Source organism: Piliocolobus tephrosceles, chromosome 9, assembly GCF_002776525.5.
Source record: "Piliocolobus tephrosceles isolate RC106 chromosome 9, ASM277652v3, whole genome shotgun sequence".
Lineage (NCBI taxonomy): Eukaryota > Metazoa > Chordata > Mammalia > Primates > Cercopithecidae > Piliocolobus > Piliocolobus tephrosceles.
Genome location: NC_045442.1, coordinates 105799973 through 105825855, shown reverse-complemented (window position 1 = coordinate 105825855; position 25883 = coordinate 105799973). Strand labels below are relative to the sequence as shown.

Here is a 25883-nt window from a genome sequence, read left to right as displayed (position 1 = left end):
TTTGTCAGGGTTCTAGGATATTCCTATATACAGTAGCAAACTCCTGGAGCATGAGTATTTTAAAATTACATTTACAGTAGTACCTAAACGCACAAAATACTTACAAATAGATTTATTTAAAACTGTGCAAGAAATCTACACTGACAACTAGAAAATATTGTTAAGAGAAGATAAAGGAAACCAAAATAGAGAAACACTTGATGTTCATGAATTAAATAGTGTCAGTTCTCTTCAAATTGGTCTGTAGAACCATTGCAATTGTAATCGAAACCCCAGCAGGCTTTTCGTTTCGTAATTTACAAATTTACTCTAAATTTTATATGGAAAATAAAAGATGCAAACTAGCTAAGTCAGTGTTTTAAAAGAACAAAGCTAGAGGATTTATACTATGAAATTTCAAAAAGTACTCTAAAGTTACAGGACTTAATACAGTGTTAATTGGCCTAAGGGTAGAGAAATAGATCAATGGGACAAAATAAAGCAGCCAGAAATATATTTACACTTACACTATCAATTGATTTGTTTGGAAGTTTCAAGGTAATTCAACAGGGAAAGTAAAGTCTTTTCAATGAATGGTGCTGAAACAACTGGATAAATATATGGGAGGAAGTAACGACCAGGTTAGGCAGCAATTTGAGAGGATAGGGCCAGATGCAGCGACTCACGCATGTAATCCCAGCACTTTGGGAGGCCGAGGCGGGCAGATCACGAAGTCAGGAGATCGAGACCATCCTGCTAACACGGTGAAACACCATCTGCACTAAAAATACAAAAAATTAGCCGGGCGTGATGGCACGTGCCTGTAATCCCAGCTACTCGGGAGGCTGAGGTAGGCAAATCGCTTAAACCGGGAGGCGGAGCTTGCAGTGAGCTGAGATTGCACCACTGCACAGAGCCAGACTCAGTCTCAAAAAACACATAAAACAATTTGAGAGGATACACAAATCACTGGACATAAAAGATAAAGTGAATAGTTTGGAATTCATAGAAACTAAGATTTCTTATCGAAAAGCATCTTTTGGAAGCCTCTCGTTGTGGGAATGGGGGAGTGGCAAGTTGGACTGGAGGTTGCCCCAGTTACTCAGGTATTGCTTTTACTTGTGCTTTATTATTTTACTTGCAGACACAAGTACAAGATAAAAGCACAATATAAAGGTTACTAATACAAAACAATACCAAAAAATTGTGGTGAAACACGTGAACACCAAAATAACTTAGATGTGAAGATTGAGATGGGGTTAAAGGAAACAGGAATTTTATGCGTTGACCTGAGAAAAGTCACTCTCACGACAGCCTTTTTCATTCCTGGCCATTGGGACCATGGGACTGACCTTTCACTTTCAAGTTTCCCTCTGTTTTGAGTAACAGGCCTTGGTTCCCACGCCTAGATCTGCCGGGTTCTGCCCGTATTTTTATTTTGCTCCTCTAACAACTGCCAAGCAACCAGCAATTGTTTTCATATATTTTTGTCTCACTTTTCCATCCGTTTGAGTTAGGAAAATTAAAACCTACTGGCCTTTCGTATCTTACTGCTTTAGTTTGTCACCACCAAAAATGTCTAGTCTCATCCTCTCCCCCTTTTGCCTCCTCAGCCCTTCTGCTCCTTGTAGGTTGTGGGTGGGGAGGCGGGAGATGGAGAGGCAGCTGAAGATCTTTGTCCTCCTTATACTTCGGAGATAGTCTGCTCATGAGCTGAAGTGGAACTGTAACTGTGTGGCTTCTTCAATGAGATAATAAATGAGAAAAGTGAAAAGTTTTATTAAAAAACAAACACAGAACTCCAAGGGCTTTCCCAGTAGGTGGGCATATTGTAAAGCCAGCGTGAATCTGGTTACGGCTCCAAGAAGGCAGTAGTCACTCAGTCTCACAAAGGAACACACACTCTTTGATTCTGTTTCTGTGAAGTATAAGAGCAGCTCAAAATGACCTGTAGTGGTAAAATATTATTACAGATGTAGAATCCACAGGACCTCCCACCTGACTGGACACTGGAAAGGCAGGAGGCCCATCTGACAACCTTTTGAAGTGTCTGCACCTAAACGTCCTTGCCCCACCTCCCTGCAGAGGGTGTGCTGCAGTAAGAGTGCTCTGTTGCTAGTGAGTCCACAACAGGCAGGAGAGTTTAAAGACATATAAAACAAACAAAGTTTATCCATTATCCAAAGAAATAAGCACATATGCAGAGACAAATTCTGCTTCAGGTCTTGCTTACATTAAGCAATCTTGATGCGGTAACACTTAAATCAACCAATTTTGATGCAATAAGACATCTTTAGAGGAAGTGACAGGAACCAGGTCAAGGATCATTTAACTCCTTCTCAGTCGCTCTCTGCCTCTCCTTGAACAACTCTCTGCATCAGTACCAAGCCCTTTTCCAGCCTTGTGTCAGCTCTCTGGTCTGCTGGAGATGGCCTCACTGGGATCTCCCCATCTGAGCAGTAGACCATACCCTGCATATTTTCTTCCCTTCTACTTTGCATCAAAACTTACCCATTCTGTGCCTATTCCGTCAGGAGCTGCTTCTGTCCTAACTGGCTTTCAGTTACTTGTCATTCTAATCCTTTCACATACATGTCTATAGGGCTCTTTTGAAGATTAAGAAATGATGCTAATGGTAGGTATTTTAGACATTCCAATGATTAGTAAGAAGAATATTCTTGAACAATTATTTTATTGGAACCTTTAAGATACTAACATTTTTATATTAAAACAAATTTTTTATAAGAATGGTATCTTGTGTGGAGATTGAAAATGCTGACAATTTAGGGTAATTCTACCTTGGAATTACGTTGTCCTGGGCAAGTTACTTAATGTCCTAAGTATCTCAAGTCAGGAAAAGAGAAACATCAACTATGTAACAAAGTAAAAACCCTGTGTCCATGCTGGTTTTATTGATAATGACCATGTGTTAAGCAGAGCCTTCTAGAAAAGTACTAGGAGGAAGACTAAAAATATATGGAGAACATCCACTTGTTATTGTTTACTGACAAATCTGAAAAGGTTCTATGGCAACCTATAGTTACACCTAGATACTTATTTTCAGCCCTTTTTATTTGGAGACGAGTAATAAAGTGTCCTGTCAAAAGGGATGAGGCAGTGAGTCAGACTGAAACAGGCTGGCAAAGCGGCTCCCTCATGATGGGATTTGGTATTATTTTTGTTAATTTGCCATTGAGGGAATTTATAAGGATCTGGTAGGATCACCTAATGCTCACTTTAGACAGGAATAAAAAGGGTTTTGCATCAATCTTTAAGGAATAAATATTGGAGAAATAATTATACCACTTTAGTTGTCAGTACTTTCACATAATTCTTCCTATCTTGCGAGGGAGGGAGGATTATTACTCAGCTTTCCACATGAGGGAGGAGATGGTCAGAGTGGGCTACTCAAGGTCATGCCATTAGGAAGTGGTAGAGCAGTCACTTGGGCCTCCAGAGCCTATCATCTTGCCACTGTACCACCCTGCTCTTCTAGAAATAGATGCTTATTTCTGCCTGGAGCATTGGGAGATCGTACTGGCAATGGTAATGGTGACTTCTTCACCAGAGGGAGACATAGGACTATCAGGACAATTCTGATTCTAGGTTGTGACTGCAATTTGCATAATTGACTTTAGACTTCTAGTGTAATTTGTGGCTTTTGGAACCTGTTGTACTATATGTTTTACACATTTTCTTTAACCAAGTTGAGAAGGAGGACTACTGCCATGAATCTTTGGATTCTAAAGAGAAAGAGGTGGTTTTTATTGTTGTTTTTCCCCAGAGAATGGTCTGTGCAAGACTATCTGTGAAACCGATGAGGCAACATACTGAGCTAAACAGGTGGGCTACTTCCCAGAGACAGGGTACCCCTAAGACTGATGCATTTTTGTGTGTGTATTCTGTTCTTGGCTGTAAAAAAGCTTTTGCCTGTATCACTTAATTCTATATTGTGTCTCATCATCATTTTTCCATCTTTCTTCTCAAAATACCATACCTCAACTATTTTCCTGTGAATTTTTCTGCAGTTCTGTTTCTTTGTTGAGGTCTGGAGTTCTTAAGATTCCCTTGTCTCTCCTTGGGTCATTGGCTGTATCTTTCCACCTCCACATAAGGTCACCATGTAGATATTACATATGATACTTTCTCCACTTTGCTCTCTGATCCCCAATGTGTAGAAAACACCCTCCATTCCCCATATTAAGAGCCAGGAATTTATGCAATGATATAACCAGAAATCCTTTCATGCATTTTTTCATTCCTTTATTACAAAAATGATACATTTGTTGTAAAAGAAAAAAATACCAAGGAATATAAGAATAAAATCCCCTTTGGCCCCTTGTCTTCTCATTCCCAGCCAACCTACTCAGAGATAGTCTTCATAGTCCATTGAATGTGCATCTAGATATTCCTTTTGATGTAGATACAAACAGAAGCATATGCTAATACTGTTCTGCAGCTTTCTTTTTATTTAACAATTTATCTTAAAGGTGTTTTCATAGCAACAGAATCAGATTCACTTAATTCCCTTACATTTCATGGTTTTCCATTGAATGGCTGTAACTTTAATTACCATAGTGAACTTGTCCCCTACAGGTGGAGAATGTTTTCGGTGTTTTTGGTCTTCCAAAAGATGCTTTAGTGAATATCCTTGCATATATATTTCTGCTATTTCGTATGGATGTTTATGTAGGACAGTCTTCTAGAAATATAATTCTCACTGCACTTTAGTAGTTCTTAGACATTTTCCATCCCTAGTCTTCACCTGAGCTTTGGCTATACCAGTTCCACATGTGACTTGCTTCTGGGCTGTGGGCTAGTATTAGCAGCCCTTAGTCCTTGTCAAATTAAAACCACCTGTTAACCTTAAGAAAAAAAATCATTCAGTCTGTGCTCTCAATTTACTGAATCAGTTTCTACAAGAAAAACCTGGACTTATATATATTTTAAACCATTATAGTTGTTCTGGTGTTCAATCAGGGTGGAAGACCAATACACTGGTTCCTGGCTTCCACTCTTTCTCATGACTATGGCTATATCTTCTCTCTGACTCAGTAGTTTAATCTCTGGGATGTCACTCTGCTTTCACAATTTTTCTACATGAATTATGTGGTTTAAAACATTGATTTTACTATTTGTTAACTTCATTCTTTGTATATTTCATTTATTTTCCTTGAAAATTATTTTTACCTTGTCAGCAGTGTTTTCAGTTCAGCCCTGCCTTGTTCACTTCATTGAAAAAGCTGGTCAACATTTTATAGCACCAGGCATTCTAAAACATCCAGCCTCCATCAAAGATCACTAATTTTAATCTTTTTATTCTGTCCTTCCTTTGTAAAGGTAAGGCAAGCATAGCAATAATGAGTTCAGACTCCAGACCCCAGCTGAGTTTAAACCCAGCTCTGCCACTTACCAGCTATGTGACCTGGGGCAAATTCTTTAACTTTGCCTCAGCTTCCCCATATATAAGGTGAGAGTAATAATAATGCCTCCATCACAGTATTGTTGTAAGAAATACATAAGTTATTTTATGTAGGGCACTTAAAAAGTAACTGGAATATAGCATGCATTCATTAGATGTTGTTATTATCCCTCGCCAAAAAGATAATGAGATAGACTCTGAGTTGCTTCCTTCTCTCCTGGGCCAGGTTTCAGCTTTCTTTGACATCTTCATCTGGTTATGCTTTGGCACTTGCTTTTCCTCTCTATAATTGTGTTGATATCTATCATCTGTTGTCATTCTTACTAAGATTCATTTTTGGCCTTGAGTGTTTTTACAGTCATTTAGGGTTTCCAAAAGTAGCAGACATAAACATGTTCAATCTGCCAGGTTTCACCTGACATCTTCATTCTTCCTTAGTTACAATTTAAACATAGACATATGTACTTTTCAAGATCGGAATTAGGCCAGGCGTGGTATCTCATGCCTATAATCCCAGCACTTTGGGAGGCAGAGGCAGGCAGATGACTTGAGGTCAGGAGTTCAAGACCATCCTGGCTAACATGGTGAAACCCTGTCTCTACTAAAAATGAAAAAAAAAAAAAAAGAAATTAGCTGGATGTGGTGGCACGTATCTGTAACCTCAGTTATTCAGGAAGCTAAGGCAAGAGAATCGCTTGAACCCAAGAGGTAGAGGTTGCAGCGAGCCGACATTGTGCCACAGCCCTTCAGCCTGCGTGACAGAGCAAGATTCCATCTCAGATAGATAGATAGACAGATAGATAGATAGACAGACATCTGAATTACATCTCCCAACCCAACATGACCATACCATTTTTCCTTATTGTTTAAAACATTACAATGAAACAGTCACTTCTCAGCAGTTCTTAGTCATGAACCATGTGTAGTCATTTCTCAGAAGTTCTTAGTCCAGAATCATGATCTTGATGATGGGTTAGGCTCTGTTGGAGAAGGCAGCCTTACTGGATTTCTTTTCTTGCTTTCAAAAATTTCTCCTTTAAAATAGTTTTTCATATTATTCTTTCTCTCAGTGCATGCTCTGGGGATCTAATGGCTTTATAGTCTATATTCCTCTTACATCATTTGCTTTGAACCCAGGTAGATAACAGCATTTCTGATGATTTAAAAGTAGAGTCTCCTTTTGTGGTAAATAACTAATAGCTCCAATGTGCCCTGCCTCCTGGTAATCATGGCCTATGCAGTTCTCACTCCTTGACTAATTAGTTTCTAATCAATCAAACAAATTAACAAATTAACATTGAAAGAATGTGGCTTCCACAATGAGGTTAAAAAAGTTACAACTTTCATCTTGCTAGAAGACTCTCTTTTGCTGGCTTTGATGAAGCATGTTGCCATATTGGAGTGGTCCACATGGCAAGGTATTGAAAATGGCCTCCAACTAATAGCCAGCAAGGACAAAGGGCCTCAGTTCCTCTAGTCCTCAGGGAGGCAAATCCTGACAACAGCAGCATGGCCTTGGAAGTGTATCCTTCTCCAGTTGAGCCTTCATATGGAAACCCGGACCTGTGTAATGGCTTGATTAGACTTGTGAGTAACCCTAAGGATGGCAGTGCCTGGATTAATGAGACACTGAAACTGTGAGATAAGAAATAAGTTTTGTTTTCAGTCATTAAGTTTGTGGTGGTTTGTTATATACAAGTAGATAATGAATGCACCTTGATTCTCCTGGTTTTATCCATCATATTAATAGTTCTGACTGCTTTGACAAAGCTCAGTTTGCCTAGCCTGCTTCTTTCCTCTTCCCTCTATACCCCACTCTCAACTCCACACTATTCAGAAGCTTCTTTTCTGTCTTTATTTGAAGATACATTTGGAATAAGACGAAATAGATTGTTCATTCAAATGTGACAAATATCAAAAGTAATTCTCATATGTTAGTAATAAAACTGGCATTTCTCCATTGTTTTGTACTGTTCTAAGTGCATCCACACTGTGTCCCCACTAAACTATTGAGGAAAGTGAGATGCAGAGATACTAAGGAATTTGTCCCGGGTTATATGTCTCATTGGTGGTAAAGCCTAGCCTGGCATTTAGGGCAATTAACACCAAATTTCTTGTTTTACCCACTGCATTAAGCTGCAGTTCCTTTCCACCTGACTAGTAGGTAGCTCATATATTTGTATTATTTTACAAATAAAATTTCTTTAATTTTTATTGAAGAATATTTAATTCTTTAATATTAAAGATTAATATTCTTTATTAAAGAAAATTCATTTGTAAAATAAGGCAAATATATTTTACATTATTTGTCATATTAAATCTCTAGCCTCCTTTACATATAGTGGTTTGACTGAAACTAATTAAGTATTTCCAAGTGTGTGTATTTTATTTTGCTCTAAACCAGGCATATTATTTGGCCAGTAATGAAAACAAATCTTTCTGAGATGTGTGCTACAAATATTTTGTATTCTGAATGAAGTGTAAATTCTCCGGTTTCTAATGGCTTTCGTTAACATTCCATTTACCAACTCTTGTACTGTTTTTGTCCTTTATAAAAAAAAAAATCCTGAATCAGTAAATAATTGATCATATTCAGAGCTCATTTGTTTCTGAATTTGTCCATTTCTTGACTCTGCCAATTATTTTAGCTCATGAACTGCATCTTTCTTTTAGTCACATTTTAGGAGATGATTCAAAAGATTTAACTTTATCTTTCCATTATCTGCACAGATTAAACTGAAAGATTCAGTTATCCGGGGCTGGCAGGCTTCACTTTCTGGGTTTTGCCCAGTTCAGCCAACCCATACTACTCCAACTGTGATCCGAGGACCAGCAGGATTAGCATCCCGAGGGGTTTGTCAGAACTGCATAATCTTGGGCCTCACCCCAAACCTACTGAAGTATGCTTTGCATTTTGACACTCTCTCCAGATAATAGTAAGCACGTGAAGGTTTGAGAAACACTTCTAAGCCCCTTTTATGGCGAAGTCCTAAGTGGTCTGGCTCACACAGTGGCACCACTTCCGGTCTAAACTCCACCTGTGTCTCAAGTCACTTTATTGTCATCTGCCAGAGAATGATTGTAATCAATCTGAAGTAGACAATGTATTCAAGATATTCTTGCTAGTTGTGTAATGCACAGACTGCACACTCATGCAGAGGCCATGCCTTACTGTATATTCTTTCCAACCAAAACAAAGTAATTCCCAGGAATTATTCTATTGCGCTATCCATATTTCCATTATTTCTGAGGACTCTTAATTTATTTAGCTCTTTCAGCTTTAATATAGTAATATGATACTAAATAAGATTATCTTATTTCTAAAGCATAAGACCATATACTTCTTTGACTGTATCATGACATGAATATGTTATTAACCATTTACTAAGCACCTGTAACAGATATTGGAGTAGCTTCTTATGTTAAATTTTTTCTGATTATAGAAAATGTGTAAGATACTGGGACTTGGAAGCATATCTAATACTAAAACCAGAGAATCTCTGTCAACACTGTTTACTTTGTGTCTTGTGTATATACACACATATAAAATGGTATATATATTTATATTATTCAAAATTAATCTTCTCAATACACATTTACTGTAAGGATTTGAACTGGAGCTTAACTACTTGGTGTGGTACGGATTTGTGTCTCCACCCAAATCTCATGTGAAATTGTAATCCCCAGTGTCGGAGAAGGGAGGTGACTGGATCATGGGGGTGGATTTCCCCCTTGCCATTCTCGTGATAGTGAGTTCTCATAAGATCTGGTTGTTTAAAAGTGTGTAGCACCTCCTCTTTCACTCCCTTCCTCCTCCACCATGTAAGATGTGCCTGCTTCCCCTTCACCTTCTGCCGTGATTGCAAGTTTCCTGAGGCCTCCCCAGCCATGCTTCCTGTAGAGCCTGTGGAACTGTGAGCCAATTAAACCTCTTTTCTTTTTAAATTACCCAATTTCAGGTATTTTTTTTATATAGGAGTGCAAGAACAGACTAATACACTGTCCATTTTAGAAAAGATCAATCTTTTCAAAACAATACAAAATGAAAAAAATTTTACCATAATACTTTGATCACAGTACTCAACATTCCACTCACTAGTGTGTGTTTTTCTCTCAGAGGCACATGCAGTTTGCTCATAAGGATATCAGGAGAGAAAACAGGAAGCCAAACCAAGCCAAAGCTTCAGATTTGTTGTTGTTGTTGTTTTGCTTTTTTGGCAATTATAGAGAACAGATATTTTAGATGAGTATCTTAAGAGGAACAGACATTCCAGGATATTTTCCCCATTAGCTTTTATGCATAGCTCCTTTATGCCTTGTTCTATAGAATAAGTTAAGGATGTTAAATTCAGGGTAATAAGCAGGGGACAAGTGTGCTTTCATTTCTCTCTGTATGTTTTTATGTATGTACATATACTCGTATATACACACAAATGTTTTGTAGTTGTTGTTATTGAAGAGATGGGTTTTCACTGTATTGCCCAGGCTGGAGTGCAGTGGTTGTTCATCGGTGTGATTATCACACATTATAGCCTCGAACTCCTGGCCTTAAGTGGTCCTTCTGCCTCGTGTGATCCTCCTGCCTAGCTTCCCAAGCAGCTGGGACTGCAAGTATGTGCCACGGTGCCTGGCTACACATAAATGTTGCACATAACTGCTATCATACTGTATATTTTATATACATTTTAAGTGCTGCTGATTTTTTCACTAAACATTTATCCTGAGAGCCTTCCCATAGTTATTATTTTTGAGGACATGATTGTTAAGGATGGTATAAACATCTATATTATGTCATGCATCATAATTTATTCTTGGCCAAAATAATATTTATTTTGAACCCATAAACTGAGAAGTTGTGAAAGTTTAGAGCAAAAGTAGTCATATGTTTCTGTGTTTATTACGTGTATTAGAATGGGCTGTTTCCATGAAGTGAAGTGCCTCCTTGTGGAGAGATGGATAAACCGAGACCAGGGAAGACACCTGGACTTCCCATCGCGTGCCCTCCCAGCACACTGGTTTTCTGCATTTTGCAGTGCTTTTCCTTGAGCAGCTGTCACATTTATGAATGCAGTGCTGCATGCTGGGCGTTCTAACCTATGAATGGATGGAGATGAGAGGTGCTGCTAGGGGAAGAGCAGTATTGGACTAGGAGGCTCCAGGACTGGCTTATGTGTAATAGAAAGAGTTGCTGCCTAGTTGGAGCATGACCAAGGATTTTTAAATTTGATCTTCTCTATTGTAAAAAGCTATGGGTCTCAGAGTTAGAAGACCCCAATGAGGAGGAGTATGAATGAAAATCTTTCCTTGTTATGTGTGGGGGGTTTAGATCTTATTCTGGTTCAGAGAATGAGGCCTGTGGTGTTTTATTTCAAAGGTACTTCCTTGTTGGATAAGATCTACCAAGCGGTGAGTAGAATCACCACTAAGACTTTGGCAACTTATCCTCTTTGCCCTTAGTTTTCAGAGCTGTAAGCCCTTTTAATTTTTTTTTTTTACATTTTTGGGTGTATTCTATGGGAATTTTGGAGAGGATGTTTCGGGGCACAACATATCATCTGCTGTCACATTAACCCCCACATCTTGTATATTTTATAATTTTTAAAATGTTACTTCTATATTACTATGAAAGCTATTCGCTTTTTGTTTTAAGGTAATAGGAGCCAAATACTAAGTTCTAGGCCATGGTTGTATAAAGACACATAATCACAATTATAGCCATTCTCATGTATGTGGTGATTGTATAAATGTAAAACTGCATTAGGTAATTTTGTTATTTTGAATCCAGAATTACTATGGAATCAAAAATGAACCCGTAAGATTTGAAGGACATGCATTTTTATCCTAAATAAGTCCCACGTTGGCAAGCATATCTCTTGCCAAATACAGAAAAATGTAAGAATTTTAGAACACACCACAGGACATTGAATAAAGGTCCATAAAAGATGATCCTGAATAAAAGTGCTTCAGTGCATATGGCTCTGGCTGATGACTCATTTCCAGCCTCCTACTTCAAACAGAGCAAACCTGAAGAGGTTACACACAAGGTTTAGTACTAGGTATTTCCAAGGATGACCTTTGTGTTGTGTCCTCCATCAAGGAAAGTTATCGGCTTAATTCTTAACATGTTGTTAGGATTGTTGGCGGCGTAGCACACCTGGGGATGAGCAGCTCTGGAAAATATTTGACTAGTAAGCCTTTTCCTTGTAGGAAGCAGTGGGAAATTATAAATATAGTAGAGAGTCCGTAAAGCCTCAGATGTTCTTCAAATCCTTATCAAAGGACAACTTAATCAACAAAAATCTTGCCACTTGAGTTTGTTACCATGCCTCCTAGTAACACAGTAATCTTTTCTTTTTCTTCGATTTCTTTTTATAAGTAAAACTGTTCTCACACTCTCTTACTAACAGAAACCCCAAAGCACGTAACACCTCACTTACCTGTAAAAGTGGTTAAATTCACAACCAGTTTCACTGAACTGAAGCAAATAACACTTGGAGAGTCAATTAGGAAAGGGGAGCTGCTGTGTTGAACACTATTGCTGAGATTCTAAAGAGATTAGGCCTAAACCAAGAGCTTCACACCTTTGACTCTCAGGGCTTTGGAACAGCATTGGACCATGCTGACTTCTCATCATTGTACCTTGTCAGCATCCCTCTTTTAAAAGCACTGGGCATTGTGTCTACTGAGCAGAAATGATGGAGATTAATTTTCTGCCTCTAGAAATGTGTCTATACTTGCAAATAAGTTATTCTGTTAAAAAAAAGTTCTTCTGTGGACCAGGCATGGTGGCTCACGCCTGTAATCCCAACACTTTGGGAGGTAGAGGCGGGTGGATCACCTGAGGTCAGGAGTTCAAGATCAGCGTGGCCAACATGGTGAAACCGCGTCGCTACTAAAAATACAAAAAATTAGCTGGGCGTGGTGGCGGGCGCCTATAATCCCAGCTACTTGGGAGGCTGAGGCAGGAGAATCACTTGAACCCTGGAGGTGGAGGTTACAGTGAGCCGAGATCGCACCACTGCACTCCAGCCTGGGCAACAAGAATGAAACTCCATCTCAAAAAAAAAAAAAAAAGTTCTACTTCTATGTTGAGCGTATTTGAGAAGTCTAATAGTCTCTTTTATAGTTCTCTATTTCTCCCCTCTTAGCTGTGTTCAATAGCCAAAGAGTCCAGGCAGTAAAGCAGACTTCAAAACATGCTAACAAAATCACATTCAATGAAATGGGAGAATAATTTCTTTGTTATTGAAATTGAAATCTTTGAAATGGGAGAATAATTTCAAAGATTTCTTTGTACTTGAAAGCCTGAAGGGCTGTTTGTACCACAGCAATACTTTTTATTTTTATTTTTATTTATTTATTATTTTTTGAGATGGAGTCTCACCCTGTCACCCAGGCTGGAGCGCAGTGGTGCAATGTTGGCTCACTGCAACCTCCGCCTCCCAGGTTCAAGAAATTCTCATGCCTCAGTCCCCCTGAGTAGCTGGGATTACAAGTGCTCACCACCCTGCCCAACTAATTTTTGTATTTTTAGTAGAGATAGGGTTTCATCACATTGGCCAGGCTAGTCTCAAACTCCTGGCCTCAAGTGATCCACCCACTTCAGCCTCCCAAAGTGCTGGGATTACAGGCATGAGCCCCTGCGCCCAGCCAGCAATACTTTCTATTATTTTTTTTTGGAGACAGAGTCTGACTCTGTTACCCAGGCTGGAGTACAGTGGTGCTATCTCAACTCACTGCAAGCCCCGCCTCCCGGGTTCACGCCATTCTCCTGCCTCAGCCTCCGAGTAGCTGGGACTACAGGCACCCACCACCACAGCTGGTTAAATTTTTTTGTATTTTTATTAGAGATGGGGTTTCATTGTGTTAGCCACGGTGGTCTTGACCTCGTGATCCACCCGCCTCGGTCTCCCAAAGTGCTGAGATTATAGGCGTGAGCGAGCCATCACACCCAGCCCTAGCCAGCAATACTTTTTAAAAACTCAATGCCTTGAGTATCCTACCACTAAAATCATTTGATTGAATTTTTTAATGTAAATTTAAGGGGTACAACTGCAATTTGGTTAAATGGCTATATTGTGTAATGATGACTGGGCTTTTAGTGTATCCATCACTTAACGTTTTTTATACGCACTGAGCAGTTTCACATCAGCCACCCCCTTTCACTTCTCCACTTTTCCAGGTCCCCTTTGTCTATCATTCCATACTCTATGTCCCTGGGTACAGATTATTTAGCTTCTACTTATTAGCGAGAACATGCAGTAATTTTCTTTCTGCTTCTGAGTTGTTTCACTTAAGATAATGGCCACAGCTCCATCCATGTTGCTATTAAAGATATGGTTTTATTTTTTATGGCTCAGTAGTATTCCATTGTATATGAATTTTGAGAGCATTAGAAAAAACTTCCCATGGTTATGAACCAAGTCCTTCAAACACACACCGATGTACATCGACCTTAGGTCATCACACTGAAACCTTGCTCTCAAAGACTGTGGGAGAAGCAAACCTCTAGGCAAATTATAGTGAGTTCCCAAGAGGCATTCTTAAAGGTAAAAGGAAGTTGGTGGTTTGGGTGTGACATCTGCTGCTGCTGATCCTGGATGTCTTCTCCACTCAACCCATGCTCTTTAACCTAGGACGTCTCGCTTTACAACACCTATAATTTATATGCTGTGATCATTCATCCAGCAATTATGCATGCTTATGCTCTTCAGTCCCTAGGTTACTTAATAGAGCGGTACACTTTACTCCTGCAGCCCACAAATTAAATGCAGCATCTTTATAACTATCATTGACCCCTAGTATCGGAAAGAGAATCAGCATAGTGTGTTATTATTTTTTTGTGTGTGATACATGCTTTGGAATTATGCCTTAGGCAGTTCTTCCAGTAAAGGAACTTTTTATGGGTTCTTGTTATTTTGATAACCATGGGCAAATTAATTAATCCCATTACAATTCAGTCTGTTCTTCTTTAAAATAGAGATAATGAAGTATATTTTGGACCCTAAGTATGGGTAATACGTCTAGCATAGTAATCAGTGAGTATGTATTGGGAGGCATGGGTAGCTATTATTGTTGTTGGTACATAAAAACGATAGCTATCAGTGTAATATCAGTATTATCATAATTCATAAATTCTTCAGCTTAGTGGCTTGATTTTCTCAATTTCTTCACTGTTATAGTCTGTTAGGAAATTTATCATTGAGATTTCAAAAGGATTGTTTTATAATTTGTTAAAATATATGTTTATTGTTTATGTGTAATTTTTGTTATACTTTAAGTTCTGGGATACATGTGCAGAACGTGTGGGTTTGTTACATAGGTATCCACGTGTCACGGTGGTTTGCTGCACCCGTCAACTCATCATCAACTTTAGGTATTTCTCCTAATGCTATCCCTTCCCTAGCCCCCCACCCCCGACAGGCCCTGCTGTGTGATATTCCCCTCCCTGTTTCCATGTGTTCTCATTGTTCAACTCTCAAAGTGAGAACATGCGGTGTTTGGTTTTCTGTTCCTGTGTTAGTTTGCCGAAAATGATGGTTTCCAGCTTCATCCATCTCCCTGCAAAGGACATGAACTCATCCCCTTTTTTTATGGCTGCATAGTATTCCATGGTGTATATGTGCCACATTTTCTTTATCCCTTCTATCATTGATGGGCATTTGGGTTGGTTCCAAGTCTCTGCTGACGTGAACAGTGCTGCAGTAAACATGTATGCATATGTCTTTATAGTAGAATGATTTATAATCCTTTTGAGTATATACCCAGTAATGGGATTGCTGGGTCAAATGTTATTTCTGGTTCTAGATCCTTGAGGAATTGCCACACTGTCTTCCACAATGGTTGAACTAATTTACACTCCCAACAGTGTAAAGGCATCCCTCTTTCTCCATATCCTCTCCAGGATCTGTTGTTTTCTGAGTTTTTAATGATCACCATTCTAACTGGCATGAGATTGTATCTTATTGTGGCTTTGATTTGCATTTCTCGAATGACCAGTGATAATAAGCTTTGTTTCATATGGTTCTTGGCCACATAAATGTCTTCTTTGGAGAAGTGTCTGTTCATATCCTTTGCTCACTTTTTGATTTCATTGTTTATAGATAATGTTTTTAATGGTAAAAGGTTAAATTTGGGGGATTTGAAAATATTAAACTTTCTAATCTCATTTTTGGCTTTGGCTTTTGGCTTGTTACAGATTATATTAACTGTTACAAACCTAGACCCAAATTTGATGTCCCATAGGCATTTTTTACTCAGTATTTCCAAAAATGAAGATATTATTCTCCTTCCTTGCTCACTTCTTCTTTTCTTCCCGTCCTTCCTTCCTTTTTTAATCTCATTCCTTCCACATCATGTACTGATTATCTCTTATTGCCAGGTACTATCTTAGGGAATGTACGTGCAATCAAGAATTAGTTATAATTGTTGCCCTCGTACTACTTGTAAACTAGGAAGATACATTAAACAAATGAATTACAGAAAGAATTATTTCCAAGTAGAGCTGATGAATACAACAAAGGAAAGCTCAGCATTCAATGAGAGTAAGTAACATGCAAATAAGATGGAAACCTAACTCAGTCTGAGGGATGCTGGAGAGAGTCATGGATGCCCGCCCTGAGCTGAGACCTGCAGGATGAGGCAGGGAATGACCACTTTCTCTTGTTAGCATCTCTCTTTTAAAAGCACTAGGCATTGTGTCTACTGAGCAGATACCCTGGAGATTTATGAGTCTCTAGTGGTGTGTCTATACTTGCAAAAAAATTATTCTATTGTAAAGTGTTGTTTTATTTTGTGCATATTTGAGAAGCCTAATAGTCTTCTCCTTTGTGGTTCTGTTGTTCATCCCCATTAGCTGTGTTCAGTATCCAAAGAATCAAGGCAATCAATCAGACTTTGAAATGTCTTCTGCAGACTTATGCATCCTTTTCTTTTTGCTGTTTCATTTCAAGTACAAGCATCCTCCAGGTCACTTAAGCTTAAAATCTTACATTACGTTTGACACTTTATTCCCTTTTGCCTCAACAGGTAACAGGTTGCCCACTTTTCTTGATTCGGCATCTTCTTTCCTGTATCCCCGTGAATGAATGAATTCTCCTTCTCACCATATTAGTTACATCCTTCTTTGCCTTTGCCCCAAAGCTTTATTTTTCCTTTCATCCAAGAAATATTTACTGAGCACTTCCTGTGTGCCAGGACACTGCTAGTGCCCATGTCAAAGAAGTGAATGGGAAAACCCATGGTTGTCACAGAGCCTGCAACCTACCTGAAGGGAGACACGATTCACAAATAGGGACAGTGTGCTAAGCCACAGGGGAGGCATGTTCTTCCTAGAGGAAGGGATATTTGAGCTGAAGCTTGAAGGGGTGAACAGGAGAAAGCCAGGTACAAGTGAGATGGGGGTTGTGTAAAGAACATCCAGCCAGAAGAGACAGCAAATGCAAGGACCGCAGGGATCAGGTGCGTGGAAGTAATGATATAGTAGAGATCAGCTAGCTCCAAGTGTGAAGGCTCTTGCTAACCATCTTAAATAATTTTGACTTTTTCCTAAGAGTATTGAGAGCCACTGAAAGGTTTAAGTAGGGCAGTGAGGTGATGAGAAACATCCCATCAGTTGCCATTTGGGAATTGAAATGACGGACACTGGAATAAGAAATAGGAAAATGCTCGGTGGGGAAGATAAACTTGGTTTTTCTTTTCTTCTTCCAACTGGTCCTCTCACCTTCAGTCTCTCCCCTTTCCATATCCCAACCTGTGCTGTTCCATGCTCTAGCCAGATTGGCTCCCTGGTGCACACACTGCTGAGCTCAACTCAGAGAGCTTTAATGCCATGTATACTGCTCCTGGAATAAAATCTGAATTTTCCACCCTGTTATTCAAAGCTTACAATGATCTAGCTCCATCTCTGTTTTAAAGCTTTCTTTACATGATTCTTCTTGTCTTCCTGGTTGTAACTATACACTCCACACACTCCGGAACTTTCCCACAATATCCTTTTGTCCTGGGCTCCCTCCCCCTCTTTCCTCTCCGCCTGAATGAACACTGAAACCTGTTCCTCCTTCCGTTCTTGCTCACTTGTCAGCCCTTCCAGGATAATTTCACTTGTTTCCACTGCCAGTAATTTCCCTTTCCTCTGAAATCCTCATTATAATGCAATTCACAGGGTAATGGCATTCATCACTTCCCCCACACAGTAGAGCCAGTTAGGAGGCAGGGTGACATCATTGTTCTTACCGTTCTTTTTTTTTTTTTTTTTTTTTTTGGTAGCAAAGTACTTTTATTTTAAAATGGATGAATTTTTTAAAAAGTACAGATTCAAGTTTCATTCAAAGTTTTCACTATTTTTTAAATTTTTCATGGTTTATGTTTTAGATGCGTTAGACAACAATTGGTGATATAATAGCTAGTAACTATGAGTTTATTCAAAATTTACTGTTGTTATGTAATTGGGTCTGAATTTGTTTCAGTAGCCCATAGCTACTCTGTGTGGGTTGTACCCATCCCTAAATTACCAAGTTACGCAAAGAGGAGCTGACCCTGAACAACATCTGGCAGTATTATGTGTTGTGCAAGAACAGGACAAATAGGCAGCCCAATGAAGTACAAATACCTGAATGGAGGGAGATCCAAGTTCACGACAATGGTGACTTGTTTCACATCAATCCTTCCAGTGCAAACATTCGTTGTTACGAGAACTTTCTCATTCTGAAACTTCTGAATGATGGAAACTCACTGCTCCATGATCAGCTCTCCACTTAACAAAGACACCTGGTGGCCAGCCTGCGTCATCTCCACAATCAACCACTTGGCATTTCGATGAGTCTGACAGAAGATGATGGCCTGGCCAATGGTTATGCCACCATAAATGCTGCACAGAGCTTGGTATTTGTCTTACCGTTCTTATGAGCACGAACTCTGGAACCAAACTGCCTGGATTCAGATCCTGGCTCTGACAGTTCCTAGCTGTGTAACCCTGAGCACATCACTTAAATTATCTTTGCCCTGTTTCCCTCCAGTAAAATCAAAGTCTCGTCGTTCTAAGGTATTGTGAGGATTAAATGAGTAAATATATGCAAAAATGCTTAATTTAGTGTCTAGCATATAGTGTTGCCTAAATATTTAGAAATCATATTTATCACTTACATGTAAAATTCACTCTATGAAATTATAATTTTTTTGAAGGACCTAATCCACATCTGACATTTTTTATGACTTCCAAATCCCTTACTGCCTCACGCAGAGTAAATAAATATTGAATATGTGAATTAGGATACCAATGATTAGAAACCCTAATCAGTTTTCAAATAGTTTATTTTGAAGGTAACATTTTCCCTTTAAAATTGGCTAAAATAGGCCGGGCGCGGTGGCTCAAGCCTGTAATCCCAGCACTTTGGGAGGCCGAGACGGGTGGATCACGAGGTCAGGAGTTCGAGACCATCCTGGCTAACACAGTGAAACCCCATCTCTACTAAAAATACAAAAAACTAGCCGGGCGAGGTGGCGGGCGCCTGTAGTCCCAGCTACTCAGGAGGCTGAGGCAGGAGAATGGCGTAAACCCGGGAGGCGGAGCTTGCAGTGAGCTGAGATCCGGCCACTGCACTCCAGCCTGGGCGACAGAGCGAGACTCCGTCTCAAAAAATAAAATAAAATAAAATAAAATAAAATAAAATAAAATAAAATAAAATAAAATAAAATAAAATAAAATTGGCTAAAATAAATCATTGAGCAAATATTTAATATGCATAAACTTTTGGTTTGTAAAGAACACAGAATACACTGAGGAACAGGCCCTTCTTCAATTTTACAATAATTCAGAGAGGCAACCATACAGATAACTATAATATAAGATGCAGTAGAAGAAGCACGAAGTCTAAAAGTCATGGTAGGAATTCAAAAGAAGGGGTAGCTGGGGTGATCAGAAAAGAATTTGTTGAGATGATGAGATATAGTTGTGCTGCAATGAGAATAACTTTCAGAACAAAGCATAAATAAATCAACTCTCCTAATAATATTAGCCAATACTTATTGAATACTCATTGTACTGGGCACTGTGACTGCTTACCATACACTATCACACTTAAGCTTCAATATATTTCCAAGATGAAGTATTTTTGTTGCTGTGCCCATTTTGCAAACGGGACAACTGAAGTACAGCAACGCAATGTTAAATAAATTGTGGAAGCCCACAACTAAGAAAGAGTAGAGCCAGAACCGGAACCTGGGGAGCCTGGATTCAAAGCTTGTTCTCTCTCACACCACCAGCATTGCCTGTGGCACATGCACACTAACAGTTACAGTCCACTATTTGCTGAACTATTTTTAATAACACATGTTAGTTTACTAGAATTTCATTGTTTATTATTTTTAAACTTATACCTCCACCATGGATGCTAAAAAATATTGTTATTTCATGTATTTCTGGCCAACCCGATCTTTCACTTATACTAACAAGTCCTAAACTTCTTTATCTGTGAAATAAAAAGTTTGAAGGTATATCAGTAGTTCCCAGACAGCTCGAAAGTAAGTATTTTTAAGTAAAAATTATGTAGACTTCTATATTACAGTTGTTTACCTTTGCTCATTCATTACCTAGAGAAAGCTTGGTGGATAATGAAAAGCTTTACTGAAAGGATTTTGCAGCTCCCAAGAATCCACTGTTCCAGAAGAATTTCTATGGCCATTTCTAGCGGAAATATTTGAGATTTTACATATTCCAGACTTCAGACCCCTGTGTGTGTAGTCTCTGATCTATCATTCTCTCTACCATGAGAAGGAGCAGATATGCTCCCCACATGCTTTAATCTTCTGTCAAGGATTCTCCAACTTGTCTTTCTCCCCTAAGTTTTTCCTCCTCCTTTTAGCTCAAGTCCTTAGTAAACAGTAAAGCTTGCTTTGCAGAACTTGTTATTCCTATGGAACTACTATGCAAAGGAAATATGTCTAAAATACATGAGCTCAAACTTGGAATGCAAATTTATAGAATTTTAACTTGTTCTGTGAAAATAGTAAAAGAACAGGTTTTTATTTCTTTTTTTTTCTTTTTTTTTTTTTTCTGAATCTAGACCTTTTTCTGGTAGGTTAAATCCTGAAGGAAAATATTTGTATCTTCACATAGACCTAGTAAATTGGAAAACTAAGGACAAATTCTGTGTATGTGAAATAATAAAGTTGAATAGTTTTGCCTGACTTCAGGAGCACACAAAACCACATTGTGTCCTGTTTACACCTATTTTTATACCTTTCTTTAATTTCTCCTTAACACTTTTGTTCGTATTTTCTCCATTCCTTGAGAACTTTGTATCTTTGTGTAGTAGAAATACTTGAGAAATGCCAGGAGAGTTTAGGTAATTCATTCTTGGCACTGCTAGAGAGAGGAGCTATATTTGTAAAATATTAGCAAGAAAATGTCAGTACTTACCCCGTGGCCCCCAGTAATATGCACATCTCTGGCAGGAAAAAACAAAAGTCATACTCAGGATTTTGGCAGTGGGCATATTTTCTGTTATGACCTCGCTTTCAACAGAAACAGTTCAGCAGCTGCTTCAGCGAAGATTGAGTCTGTGTTCTTCAGTAGTATTAATCCTTTAACACTACAAGGTTTCTTAGGCAGGTCAAACCAATTCTTATTCTACAAGGACTCACTCAAAACTGCCCAGTAGCATATGAAAAGTAGTAGAGTGTCTTGCACGTATCTGTTCACTCTCTGCTGGAATTGGCTGCTCATTTCTTTGTGATCCCACTGAAATTGCAGAAATATTTATCATAGTACTTATGTTACTTGAATGCAATTTCCTATCTCCATGTCTCTTTTCGCCCTCTTCCTGGCCTTTGTATCTTGTATCGGCAGCACCCAGCACAGTGCCTGGCTCATGGTAAATGCTTAATTAATATTTGTTGAACGAAAACTCTGGAGTGAGAAAGTATGGAATTAGTGAGGTAATTGAGCCAAGTAGTAAATATGGAGTGGTAGATTGTTTGCAAGATGCAGTACAACACAGCAGTCTCAGGGCTGTTTCAGATGGGGGAAAGGGATTGCCAGAAGTGTGGAGGTGGGAACAAGGGGCTCTGGGGGAGAATGGCAACGAGACTATCCTTGCTTGCTCATTTTGGACAATAAAGAGAGGTAAGTTTGGACATACACCAAAGACTTAGAGACAATTGATGGAAACTTCTAGAAGTTAGATTTTAAGAATTTAGATTTTATTTAATGAGCAGTAGGGAGACTCTGTATTTCTTTGGTCCGGACAATAAATGGTCAAAATAGTATTTTAAATAATTATTCTGAGGGGTATATGCTTATATCAAAATTCATATGTATGAAACATCAGGTTATGAGATATTGACTTGGGTCTGTGGGTCATCAGTTGATCCTGAAGGTCTCTTTCTGTTTTCATCCCACAGGTTGTTATTTTGTACTTTGAGCCAAGCACATTTCGCTGTATTCTGCTAAGATGGGTCCGTCTTCTCGGTTTTGCTACTGTTTACGGAACTGTCACTCTCAAACTTCACAGGTATATGTATTTTATTCATCGTCATTCTCATGGAAGGATCAGTGATCAGCTTAGCACATAATTGTTAGCTGCGCTGACCACTTATATGGCTCAATTTCAAGATACTGTATATTTTTCACTTTCAAGGTGACATCTTTGGATTCTTCAGGGAAATATTTAATACAACTGAATTACTTGAACAAGATGCTTCAATAAAATGTGTCATTGGTTATGGAAAGGGTTAGTTCCTAATAAGTTTAAAATATGAAACAGTATAGTTCAGAACAGGAAGGAATACAAAGGTAATACAGCTGAAATAATGATACACATCCGGAGTGACCCTACAGTCCCATACAGAAACACACTTATTTGACAAAAACTACTGTCCTCCATTCCCAGGTTCCATGCCCCAAGGTAATCCTGCTGATATTTGATGGGTGAAGTTCAGAAAATAGTGCTTTGGCTTTTCTCCTTAACCAGTGTGCTTCAGTGATTATCAGCCTTGGAAAATAGAGAATGCCATAAGTTCCCTAATACTTAGTTCTAAAACCACCTAAATATTGGGTGAGGGAAAAAGCAATAAAATAAACTGCCTGTCTACAAAGGCTGGGAATGGCTGGAAATTATTCCAGGGCTTTCCCTTGCCTCCTTTCTCCGAGTTTAAAGAAAGTCTCAATGAAGTGGTGCCAAAGAACATAGGAAACAAACATTAAACTTTCCCTGCAGGGTAAAACTGTATCCCTGTAAAGAAAACCCATTGTACTGATCAGCTTTAAAGCTGTTTTGATAACCATAGTAAGCCATTCATGTGTTCATGCTAGTCTGGCCATACATGTTTCTAAATAAAAATCTCCTAATATGGGTCATACAGTGGTTTAATTACACTGTCTACCACATAAGAAATTGTATTTTCATTTTTTCTCTTTTGGTACTTAATGATTGAGAATGCTGTAGATTACCCTTTTACCTTTTTGGGGAAAAAAAAAAGTCAATGTGTTTGACTCTCAAGATTCCCTTCTTACATATGTGGTAAAGTACAAAGGATATTAGATTAGTTTTCAGAAGATCCTATTTAAATCCCAATTTAGCCTCTAACTCAAATAAATCATAGGCTTCTGTTTCCTACAAAAGGAGAGATTAGACCAGTCTCTGATGTTCTCCCTGACTCTCACTGTATTCTATCCACATCACAGCAACTTCCCTCTGGCATCCTTCTTTCTTCAACTACCTTCCAGGTTTCCATTGCTTATGTGATAGCTGTTTTCCAACTGGTGCTCACCAAAGGAAATGAGAAATCAATGACAGCCCATGTGGACAATAAGCCTTCTAGAAACCCTGAAGGAATAGATGCCCTGTTGAGACTTGAAGATGAACTCTGTCCCTGTTAGTCTAGCATTTAGTGTCTAGTGGGTCCTCTATTATAATACTTATGGTACCTTATAGTTTTCGTATTTAATTGTCTTCACTTTCGTTTACTTTCTCCTTGTGAGAATTATACCATTATTGAATCCCCAGCACTCAGCACAAATAACTGACCCATGGGACATGTTTAATACATATGAGTAGATGAATGAATGAAAAATGTCAGATGCAGCCCTGGAAGCTGCTTCCCATCATTCTCTCCACATATTCCCCTGACTTACTGTGCTGTCTACCTCAGCATGTCTCCAAGTGTCTGGAACACATAACACTGTGGTCTGCGAGAGGATGTTTAGGGGGATGTGAACCCAGTGTTCAGTGGCACTGAATCGTTTAATGAGAAAATTACTTCCATGCAGGTTCTCCTTCAATCCTTCTGATTATTTTCAGAAGAAAGATTATTTGGGAACTACTAGGACTTTAACACTTGCTGAATAGTTGCCAATGTTCCTTTGCAATGAGGAGCAGATCAAGATTCAGTTTCAGAGCTTTTCCCTGCAATGCTGTCTCCCTAAGATTATCTTTTTTTCATTGCATTTATTTATATAGTTATTTTCTATTTATTTAAAGTTTGACTATCACTAGGTAGTGATAAGGTAGTGATATAAAGCTTCCTTTAAATATTTTAAAACAATAAATATAAATTTAAAGAAATTATTAGCTGATGCACAGATACAGCAGAAATCTTGACACTAGTATGCAAATGATTGGAATTTGGGAAACTGCATTATAACATTATCTCTTTTATTTTAAAAAACAAAATTAAAACTATTTTCCCTCTGACTTTGTATCTCTAGAAGTCATTGCAGTGAAGAGAGTTTCTCCACCAAAGGCTTAAATTGAAACTATTGCCAATGTAATGAGCTGAATCATTCTTATCCTCTGTGAACCAGATGGCTTTACTATTATATTATTCTATATTGCTTAAATTTAACTGATCCCAACATTGTTTACATCTATAAACTGAACAATCAGCATCCCATAGAAATGTGAACAACCTGAAGGAAGGACGAGCTGAACCAGCTTTACGCTCCCCAGATTTAGTGCTGTATTTTTCTCATATTAGGTATTGAGATATTTGTTGAATTAATGAATGAATGGGTGGATGGTTCTAGTGAATGAAGCTGCAAAGGGTGGTTTTGGCAGGTGTCTTCTAGAGTCAAGAAACACGTGGCCCTGAAGGAGAGATGTCTAAGCTTTTGTGGTGACATGATAGAGAGGAAAGACATAAATCCTGACAAATCCAAATTGGAACTTCAATTCTGCCATTACTTATTTATACAACAAAGAATAAATTAACATCTGAGAATTAGTTTTCTCATCTGTAAGATGGTTTAATCTCTCATCTGTAAGATGGTTTAAAGTTTAGTAACTTTAAGATGGTAAAGTTATAGGAACTAAGTATAATTTGAATGTAGGCAAATATGTCAAGTAGGGTTTTTTGGTTGCAAACAAAATGGGTTATGGCTGCACAGAACCAAATGGATTTGGCTAAACAGAACTGGATTATGGCTAAATTAAGCAAAAAGGGGATTCATTGGAAGGATAGGGGGAATGTCACCCATTGACGGGAAAGCTAAAGAATCTGGCTTTGGAAGGAGCTGACCCAGGGTAGCTTGAGGGATCAAAGTAGCCCAAGCTAAGGGATAATGCCTTTTGAATACCATAGCTTCATTTTTATAGGAATTCCACTTTTCATTTCAAGGTTTTAAAAAATTAAAAGTAAACCATACCTCCAAAGGCAGAAAATTCTCAGGAAATTATGAGTACTGATTTGTGAAATGACTGTGATAGTCCCTTGAGGATAGGATAGGCAATAAAGATCTGAGTTTTGGTTTTATTTCAGCCATTTCCCTTCTGGCTTATTGGAATTATTAGATACTTTCCTCTTGTGACCTGGGTCTCTCATTAATTGATTGTAGTATTTATAGAATTCCTGTAGCACTGAAAACTTGAAACATGAAAGAAGAACAGGGTCATACTCTGTCACCAGAAATGAAAATAAATACTATTTTCATTTAATAAATACTGTTAGTCTGGGATTAGAACGTAATGGTTTTGTTTACTTTTACCAAATCTCCCACTTTTTTCTGCAGTGGTCTCTCCCCACATTTGAGAGTCGTATGGCCAAAGACTACTGTAATAATCCAAAGGAAAATTATAAAGGGGTCCCTTGTTTATTAACATAGAAACACAGTTGCACCAAGTTGGGGTTCGGGGTGAAGTGGCCTGTCCCTTTAGAATGGTGTATTTTGTTTTTTATCACTGACATTGTTTAGAATCACCAGTATATGGTGATTATAAAAAGACCAGCTTTTAGTTGTCTTTATTATTGCCTTAAATTCTCACAGACATTTGGAAGAATGTCCTCTTGTTGCCTACACCCACGGCAGACCACTCACATAGCCCCATCTCACTGGCAAGCCATTCATGCAATGTAATTTATTCGAAGCTGAAACTATTTGAGAGAGAGAGAGGAAAGAAAGAAAAAGAAAAAAAAGGAAGGAAAAGAAAGGAAAGGAAAGGAGGAAGGAAGGAAGGAAGGAAGGAAGGAAGGAAGGAAGGAAGGAAGG

General features: G+C 38.5%; 1 protein-coding gene across 1 annotated transcript in view; it reads left to right on the top strand.

Annotated features, from left to right (window-relative positions):
* The window catches only part of GPR158 (G protein-coupled receptor 158), a 432232-nt gene that overhangs the window by 349843 nt on the left and 56506 nt on the right, over positions 1-25883 (top strand). The window contains exon 6 of the mRNA XM_023223258.3: positions 21803-21912. Coding sequence (XP_023079026.1) covers positions 21803-21912 — 110 coding nt within the window. The remainder of the gene's footprint in view (positions 1-21802; positions 21913-25883) is intronic.